Here is a 10,245-nt window from a genome sequence, read left to right on the forward strand (position 1 = left end):
ATTCTCTGCCTGGACGTTCATTGAAATGCATTACAGAAAGTCAGTTTTGTCTCTGCCTGGACGTTCATTGAAATGCATTACAGAAAGTCAGTTTTGTTCAGTTTTATGAGCTTTTCGGAGATTTGGAGTTTAAAAATGGTCAAACAGTGTGCATGGGGTACATGCAACTCCGACACAAGGTATCCTGAGAGGCTGGGGCGACGAGGTGTATTTTTTACACTTTAAACCAAGAAAAGTGTCTCCTTTGGATAAAGTTGTGTGGTAACATTAGACCACAACATCAACTCAAGGTGAATAAGATTAACAATGATGTCTACATCTGTTTTAAGGTAAGTCAACATCGTGTTTGAGGCAACATATTGTCACTTTGCTGGAAAGAAATATAAAGTTATCTTTAACATCTCTAGCTAACGTTAGCTCCTAGCTGCGTTGTTCATCGTGTCAGCTTGTTTGCTGGGAGTTCATTAGCCTATTTTGTTCTAGTTTTTGTACTTTGGGGATCATACATCATTGTTAGCTGTTGTCCAAAGGGCTCTAGTTAAGCTAACGTTAACTTCTGGAGCTTAGCTTCATTAACTTATCTGTAATCGCAGAGATAACAAAGGTTGGCAAACGTTATGCTGAATGATTCAATGTAAATACTGTAGCACCAAACTAACGGAGAGACACTCTTGGTAAAGATGGTAAAAAAGGCCGTTATCCTTTTTGCATATTCTGAGCCAAAAACCTTAACTTCAGTGGCACTTTAACTTGTTGTCTTTGATGGCAACGGCAATGAGATGCGGTTCACAAGCGTACACTGTGACCTGTAAATTCTGGCCTGTAATTTAAGCTTTCCATCGACCTTCTCAACAATAAAATGATTAACATATCCCTCCAATGCGTAGTTTAGGCCCTTTTGGTTACTTCTCAATGACATCTGATCGTTATGTCCCCAAAAATCATCAATTGCCTCCTGCAAAATGCCGTGTACTGTGACACCTGCCATAGCGCCGGTCACTGAATATTGATAGTTTGGGGAACTGCCCATCGGTCCGACAGCCCATTGGTCCGACCATATTAAACCCATTGTTCCGAAGTCCGTTCTGAAATCATCATGATGCCCTGTGGTTAAGGTCTGGTTAGGTTTAGGCACAAAAACCACTTGGTTAGGGTCAGGAAAAAATCATGGTGTGGGTTAAAATGAAAAAGAAAGTGACAAACACATAAGCTGTGAGCCTGCTCCGCCTCAAGCCTTTCCCAGCTGACCCAGAGCCGGTCGCGGCGCACCATCAAGGTAGAAATACACCCGCCGGGAGCCGTTCAGCACCACGACAGTCGGACGGATGTCGGACCAATGGGCTGTCGGACTAATGACATGGACCCGATAGTTTGTCCAAGTGAGTGGATGGGGGCGTGGCTTAGCCATAGGTCAATTAGAAGTTAGTGTTAGCAGCAGGGGTCACACGCTTTCATGGTAATATTTTGAGAGGGGAAAACGAACCCTTGAACAGTAACACAATCCTGTTTGAAATGAAAGGAGCATTAGTATCCAGTTTTGTGACCGAATCCCTCATTTTGCTGCAGAATTTCAGGAAAAGTCACCTCAGAAAAAGTGCAGTATATTCGTACAGTTTTGTAATGCATCGCAGTAGAAACACTGGTATTTGGCAAGCTCAATCTTTTAAACTTTGGATTAAACAAACTAAATGTTTTTTAGTGTTTGACTCGCAACAAAATGACCTGTCCCTGTCCCAAAATAATAAATCTACGCTAAAATACACTGCTGGTTTGGTCAAACTCAATCATTCACACACACACTGTCGGAATTCTCTGAATTCATAATTGAGTGCCTGCCATCTAACCCTCATTTATACCTAATAAACAAAATGTTATAAACCAATAGTACAGTATAACAACTGACTCGCTTGCGGTCACAACTCCACCAGCCGTGCACGGAGGTTTACTGGATCTCTCAGCGAGGTTTGGCACTTACAACAGTCCTAGACAACTAATATACAAAAAAGGGTTTTGGTACTTTTCTTTATTTGTGAATACCATTTCCCATTCCAGCTTTTAGGACAGTAACCCTTTCATAAATCTCTTTCTTGGGCTATGTCTCTGGAGTCCTCTCTGACAGTAAACACCCCAGCGACCAACATTAAGAATATTTCCCAACACATTTAGCTATCCACACCTTGCGCTAATCTCTCCTGGAGATTACAGCAATGACGTTTCTTTTTTTGTTTTTACATAAATGAACCCAAAAACAAGCTCAAATTAAAACAAAACTTGAGTCAAGCACATTAAGCTTAACGTTATTTCCCACTGTTCTTGGTCAATTTTTTTTTTAAATAGAGCATTTTGTCCTTCCAATTACTCAACCCGACAGTCCTCAGTGCTGAGCACGTCATGATAGGAGTCTATCGCAGATGGAAAGCAGAGCCCGTAGAAAACACGAGCGTCAGGATCCACACACCCCTAAAACGCACCTCACTTTTCTTAGGAATGCTGAAAGATGGAGGAACAACGCTCCCCTTCTGCCCTCAGGCTGCCTCCAGCTATCTCCAGCCAATCAGCTTTTTTCTTGGCTACGCCCACTGTTCGTCAAACAGCCTTTTAAGGATGGACCAGCCAGCTGTTGGCATCCTCCAGGTCTGTGTCCAGCTCTTCGTCTTCGTCCAGAGGCTCTGGGGTTCGGAGGGCCAGCTCTCGAAGGAAAGCGGGTGAGTGGGCAGGGGGCTGGGAGACGGACTTGAGGCCAATTTTTTTCTTCATGAGGTGGAACTGGTCTCTGATGAAGTTGTAGAACTCGTACTCGTAGCGCATGCGGTGGTAGAGCACTTGCAGGGCCTCCAGGGTGGGTGTGTGTTTACGCACTGTGCCTGTCATGTTCCCCATCTTCTTATAGTCTGCAGAAAGAATCAAAGACCAAGACGTCAGTTGCAGTTGTTTGATAGGAATACAACACGCAGCATTTTTAAGTCTCCCTAATCCAAAAAGTTTGCATGTTCTCCCCATGTGTCAGCGTGAGTTTTCTCCGGGGACTCCAGCTTCCTCCCACAGTCCAAAGACATGCAGGTTAATTGGTGACTCTAAATTGTCCGTAGGTGTGAATGTGAGTGTGAATGGTTGTCTGTCTCTATGTGTCAGCCCTGTGATAGTCTGGTGACCTGTCCAGGGTGTACCCTGCCGTCTACTCGTCTAGCGTTAGCTGGGATAGGCTCCAGCCCCCCCGCGACCCCCAACAGGATAAGCAGTTACGAAAAATGAATGAATCAAGTATAAAGTCTGGAGCTGCTCCATAGACAGTGAATTGGGAAAGATGTTATAGATGACACTGATAGCATCCAGGGGAATGTTCTGAGTATAGACCGTATCACAATGTTTGCTCACAATAACTTCCAGGCAGAAAATCCCAGTGTCATGAACATAAAATTAAATGGTGCAGAGCAAACGCCACCGCAATTAGTCAGTCTTTAGCGACCTAAAAAAAGGCCCACTTAAAAAATCTATATCAGTTTAAGTGTAAGTTATACTAAGAATATTTCTACCTTGCAGTCAGACAGCCCTTTCCATAAGTAAACTGAAGCGGTTATCTAAAACCCACCAGACTCCATTGACAAAAACATTAATTTAACTTTGCAGATCTCTGGAGTCTCTGGTCTACCGCTGCCTCCATCAGTAAGTGTGTGAGGTCAAACAGTAAAATAATCCAAATACAGCTTGCAAGTTTGAGACTTTTCTGATTGCTGGCTTTGACAGAGAGCAGCTCATGTTCACAAATACTGACTGAACTTTCTTAGGTCATGGAAATAACATACTGGAATTCGTAATTTAGGTGGTGTTGCCTGTTCAGAAAAACACCTCAGCCAAACAGCTGTAAATATGATACTTCAACATAAAAAAAAGACAGTTTGGAAGTGCACCCACCAGGGCTCTTGTAGATGTTAAGCACTCCAGTAAAGTAATGAGGTAAGAGCCTCTCCAACAGGAGCAGAACGTCCTCCAGCTCCTCCAGGATACCCACGAGGAGGTAGTTCTCCAACACATTCTGTTTGGCCCTTTCCAAAGCCCATACTCCTGGCTCCCTGATGGAGAGGGACAAAAAATGAAGAGTAAGAGACAGATGAACAAAGATAGCAACAGAGCAGCCTTTAGCCCACACTAAAAGATTTTATAACAACAATAACAATAATGCATTTTGTTTATAGGTGCCTTTCAGAGCACTAAAGGAAACCTTACAAGACACGGTAAAAACAACACAGGCAACAATGTATCCATAGATCATAAAGTCAAATATACTTTTATTGTTTAATATACAATAAAAGTTCATAAACTGTCTAAACAAAAATCCTAAATCATCATCAGTGCAAGTCTCAATATGTGCCTAGTCACTTGAGAGGGAGACCAAAGAGGATAAAACTGCATTAACCAATACGAGATGAAACCAAAGAATGAACGGGGATAGCAGCGCTCTGAGGTGATTTTTTTAGATCTTAAGAGATGTTACAAATGTGAGAGACTCCACACATAACAACAGTTTTGTTCCTGTTGTGTGTGGACAGCAATGATTTGACCAAAGCAGCAAATCACACGCTAAAAGATTCAAGCATTCATGAAAAAAAAGGAGTCCTCACTCTCAAAACCCGAAACCTCTCGCAAATCTTGCAAATCTCTCCCGATCAAACGTGACTTTGGGAAAAACATACATGCTGGACGATACACAGGAAAACTAGATGTTAGTTATTGCGGTACTGTTTATGTAACATTCACGAAGAAAAATGGATGAAGTCATGGAGACGCCGTGAGCATGGACTGTACATGTAGTGCAAGCTGGAGGTGAGTAAATTTGAGTTGAAACCCATTTGATATTGCATTAAAACCCCTTGAGACCTGCAGAACCACAGGCGATCCTTAGGTTTCCTTCCCACAACAGGATATTGAAACAAGAAATATTTGCTGTTTGAAACTGGTGTGGCCAGGGTGAACTTCGGAGCAGATCAGGTATGTGAGAAACACTCGTAATACACCTCACACCACAGGAAAATCTGGCAAGATGATCCTTAAAACCATATAAAAAAAATTGGGGCTTTGCTGGCTATTGTCTAGAGGAGAGAATCAGGCTGAAATTGACTTGAATCTCATGTAGTGTGTACCTGTTATTTGACAAGTTTACCAAAATGCTTTCGTGTGCAACTTGAGAGTCTGTAGGTACCTGCATTGAGGGTGCTGTCCACAGAAGTAGGGGATGATGTAGAAAACTCTGGGGTTGGAGCACTCTGGGTAATTCTCTAGAATGCACACATTGATATCCTGAAAGCAGACAAACACATGGCAATCTTTAAATTTTACTCACTCCTTTATAGTTTTCATGCAGTGGATGAAGCTCAGACACAAGTGTAATGATTTATTTCTGCCACAAGAGGGAGGTCTTCACCAGCACTGCTGTGAACTCCCTGATAGTCATCATCTGAGAAGTGCTCTGCAAAACCACATCCTGAGCACCAAGATAAGCTCTGCCCCTTCACCTCAGCTGATCTCAGGAGCTGAGGCGTCAATAAGAAGACATATAGCTGTGTTAGACTTGTGCTCACTTGAGAAATAAATGTATGGAATATAAAGATCATTACTACGATCTCGCTGCAGAAATCAGATGCAATGACAGCTTGTCTTTCAGCAGCGCTCAAACAGGGATGAAGTGAAACATTTCATGTCTTATATGTGACAAAAAGTGATTATACTTGACCTTTAAAACACCCCTTGTCTCAATGTGGGAGCGATTAAATAATGAAAGGGGGGAAAAAAGCACAGAGGACAGATTAAAAACACACATGCAGGAGTGAAGCTGGCCAGCCACTCAGTGCTGTGGAACTCACAGTCAAATCCGTGTCAGGTGACGTAAGCCTTATGGATGGCAACAAGTCCCGAGAAACATAACACTCCACGAAGCATTACTCACACACACACAAGCACAGGCGCGTGCAGATACGCCACATGTGCTCAAACACACATACGGTAGCACCAGACTACGTGAGTGAGGTAAAAGTGTTGACAGACCTGCTGTATAAAAGGAGATCTAAAGTGGACACAAATTGGAAGCGTAATGATTGCGTCAAAGCTTGATTTATACTCTGATAAGTCGGTAACGGCTGATTTGAAACAGAGCAATTTGTCAAAGCCAACACTGAGGCCAGCGTGCTCCATCAGAGATTAGGTTGGGTCAGACAGGACCAGAGGCTCAGACTTTCCCAGAGGACACAGTCTGCTGTTGAGGGTGACATGAGGTGTGTGTGGGGCCTGAGGATGAACACTTGGAACCAGGAAACTGAGCAGTCAGAAACACTTCACTGACAGGGGTGTAAACACGGATGAAGGCAAGAAACCATGTGTGTGTGAGCTTATATTGTGTGCTTTTAAAGGGACAGTTCACCCTGAAATCAAAAATACGTATTTTTCCTCGTAACTGTGGTGCTATTTATCAGTCTAGATCAGTCACACTTGCAGCACGCAGGCCAAATCTTGCCCACAATAGGGTGCTGGGTGGTTGGCCAACTATTTTCTAATTCAGATCTGATCAACACTGGGATTTCTTTTGTACTTTTAATGTAAATAAGGTGCAAAAGTACAAAATTAGCTTTTTTTGGGATTCCCTTAACCTTCCCCACATTTATGTATTTATGTACCGGCCCGAGCCTTCTGTCATTTTACACGAGCGGTTGAGTATCCCTGATCTAGATTGTTTTGGCATGAGCTGCCCAGTGTTGGAGATATCGACTGTAAAGATGTCTGTCTTCTCTTGAATATAACAGAACTAGATGGCACTCTCCCATATCATGTAGGGACTATTTTCTTTACACCGAACTACTCACCCCAGCTGCATCACCACACAGAAAGAAGCGTGCATTAGCTGATAGCTCATCTAGCATCACTGAGCTAGCAGAGGAGGAAGCCATTAATGTTTACATCTCACACAGTCATAAGCACGAGCCTCTCGTCCAAGGATAAGATGCACACTTACTTCTCTGCGGTGATATGGTTGGTGGGTGTAGTTCGGTGTAAAGAAAACAGTTCCTGTGTGAAACTGCTCACAACAAGATTATCTTGAGGAACTGGGTCATGATTTCTGGAAAGAGACGTTGCTGTTGAGTTTTTCAGATGTATTTTTTTTGTTGGCGCTTTGAGCACCACAAGCTGAGTGCCATTATATATATATATTATGTCGACCCTTTTACTGTTAGTAAGCAGTATGACGTTTTTGGTGGGCGGGGCTTTGCTGGAGGCAAACAAATTCTTCACAAACATTAGCTAGCACTAGCTAGCAAGATTTGTTGGCTTGTTTTAGACAATGGAGGAAGATGATGCCAGTGGTGCATTCAGAAACACTCATACTGAGTGTCGGAGCGCACTCTGGAACAAACTGGACCGTTTGTAAATTCAGAACGCTGTCTGAATGTACAGTTTGGTTATTCAGAGCACCAGATTCTGGAAGTGGCAGAGTGCACTCTGGGCACTCTGGGGAGACGGAGCAGCAGAGCTCCGAGCAGAGTGAATGTGTGATTAACTTAACCGTTCGTTAAGTCTTGCAGAAACATAACACTCGTTTCTTCGACCAACAGGGCTCTCATTTTAGTGTAGAGTGTCAGACTGAATATACATACGCACCATGTCAGGTGACTCACTCTCTGGAACCATGAGTGTTACTCGAGTGAGTAAACACTGACCAATGGGACCAGACTGGCCGACCCGTATGCTCTCACTCAGTGGATGGATGAGGAAGCTTTGTGGCTGATTACTATGCCAATCTTACAAAGGAGGACGACACTTGAACGGTTTCCTCCAGTTTGTTTTGCTATCGAAGCTAACGTTAGCTAATGCGCTAAAAAGTTAACATTACGGAGAAATCCAATATTCGTCTTAATACCTCCACAATGTCTGATGAGGTGGTGAACCTGATATGAAGTGTACGCTGCACATGTGAGCATTTTTTAAGATCGCCTCCGTCCAGTCCTTTTGTCTTATTACATTTAACCATAGTTGTCTTTGTTTTTGTTGATAGGCAGTGGTGGCTGGTATGTGATAGAATGTAAGTTTTGAGTCATGACTCCTCCTATTCAAAAAAAAATCACAGCAAAACAATCTAGACTGAAAAATAGCACCACAGGTAAGAGGAAAAATATTTTGATTTTGGGGTGAACTGTCCCTTTAAGACAATTACATAAAGTTGCAGCCGTTGATCAGTTGTATTTAGCTGCATGTTTGTGATTGTATGATTTTTTCATGCCATTTTTGCTCAACAGTATGAAACTGTTTACAGCAAATACGGATGGAATAATTGAAGTAGGCTTTTCTCAAGCTTCTAACAAGGTAGCCATAAGACAGTGAGAGAGTGCAAAGGCAGCCTATACACATAAGCTGGGATGACACAAGTTATGCACTTAATCAGTAATTTCTGCAGCTGAATTCTGTGGTGCAACTGTGTCTGAGTCACCACACAGCGGCTGCAGGGTTTGTTTGATCTTTATAACTGAGCTCCACTGTGCACCGAGAACAGCACTTATTGATGATCGGTGAAGCAAACCACTGGAAAGCTCCTCAAAGAAACCACAACAAAACCCAAGAGGAACCTTTAGAAAACATTTCTGAATTGCGCTATTGTTAGAATACCGGTCGTTTCCGGACTTGTGAAGGATTGCCATGGTTTACTTTGATTCAGAATTTCAAGAATAATTTGTTGTCCTTTTTCGAGTTTCATTATTCAGAGAATGACAGTGTCAGTGCATCCAGTGTTATCAATCATGAGTGTATCTGCTTCCCACACACTGCAGTTTCCTGTCAGTGGTGAGTTAAACTTTGTGCGCGAAATGATGAATCGCATGTTGTGATTTCAAAAGAAAAGTTGATACATGAACTAACTTGAACTCAAATACAACACTGGACCCATGACAGCCTTTTTTAGCATACTGGAAAAGCACCCATGAAAATCAATATGAGCCGAAAAAGTGAGAAAAGTGAGAAAAGTCAGAGAAAGCCGGACAGGAAGTGACACGTGTGACGCCATCCCTTGACACAGACAGCTCATTGCCAGGAAGTCCCCCCTCCACTTTGCTCCGACACTTGATACAGGACCCTTATGCCTCAACATTTAGGGAGACCTCTGGGAATCAAGCCACAACTCATCCACGCACAATCAAATACGCACACACACAGCCGACAGACAATACACACTCTCTTTGGAGGACCCATTAGTATTTCGAAGAGGGCTCCTGTGTGCACACTCGGGCTCATTGTTCCTATTCTCGGCGTGGATTAAGCCAACTGAGCAGTCACAGAAACTGTAGCAAAACAGGCCCTAATCTCTACGACGGCCTCCCGTCCCACTGAAAGGAATGTATGAATTAAATCAGGAGTAATTGATGATGTAAACCTTTCCCATGGGACAGTTTGTGGCAGTATTCATCAGGGAGCATGGGAGTGGTACACCTGGGTCAAATCACATTTAAACTTGCAATAACTAATTTAATTTGTTTTAAAGGGGAACTACGCCCATTTTTAAAATTTCATAAATGTTACTCCTATGGTCCAAGACAGTCCAAAAACATGACCAAACATGAACAACTCTCCCAAATCCAAAGGCCTTAGTGCTAACTCTAAAATTTGTTATGTCATAGGGTGTAAAGTCTGGAGCTGCTTTATAGACCAAGAATAGGAGACTGATTTTATGGACTCACAAACAGGTTTTTTTCACACCCAAATGAGCTTTACTATATTGTTGTGTTGTCACATTGTGCTGCATTCACATGCTCCTTGGATGGTCCTATTTCCAGAGTTGGGAAGTCGCTCTTCTGACTTTGGTGTGTTCATAAGCTTTGAGTTATAATGTGGAAAAAACATGGACACTACAAAAGGAAGTGTTGTGTTCTATTGCTGAGAGCATTTAAACAACACATTAGTAACAGTTCAAACCTTTATATTACAAAGAGAGGTTCATTTGAGGTTTGTCGATCTGAACCAACTGCAGTCACATGACACATTGTTTGGGTTAAACATGTGCATGTTACAGTCCTGGAGGATTATTAATAGGGATGCACCGAATATTCGGTAACCGAATATATTCGGTTACCGAATATATTGCAAAAAAAACACACATTCGGTATTTGGTGGAATAAGTTAAAAGCAAGGCCGAATTATAGTGGCGTGTTTTGATAATGCAATCAAACAGCGTGCCGTGACGGGCGGAGTAAAATGTCGGCAGTGTGGCGATCC

At 42.7% G+C, this 10,245-nt stretch overlaps 1 protein-coding gene across 2 annotated transcripts in view; it reads right to left on the minus strand.

Moving 5' to 3' along the window:
- Positions 1–55: 55 nt before the first annotated feature.
- usta (uronyl 2-sulfotransferase a) overlaps positions 56–10,245 on the minus strand; it is a 91,785-nt gene continuing 81,595 nt past the window's right edge. For both annotated transcript variants that reach the window (XM_050058771.1, XM_050058772.1), the window contains 3 exons: positions 5,198–5,295; positions 3,913–4,070; positions 56–2,891 (listed from right to left, as the gene is read on the minus strand). In XM_050058771.1, the coding sequence (XP_049914728.1) occupies positions 2,599–2,891; positions 3,913–4,070; positions 5,198–5,295 (549 nt within the window). In that variant the 3' untranslated portion in view covers positions 56–2,598. The remainder of the gene's footprint in view (positions 2,892–3,912; positions 4,071–5,197; positions 5,296–10,245) is intronic.

This window comes from Epinephelus moara, chromosome 12, assembly GCF_006386435.1.
Source record: "Epinephelus moara isolate mb chromosome 12, YSFRI_EMoa_1.0, whole genome shotgun sequence".
NCBI classification, from domain to species: domain Eukaryota; kingdom Metazoa; phylum Chordata; class Actinopteri; order Perciformes; family Serranidae; genus Epinephelus; species Epinephelus moara.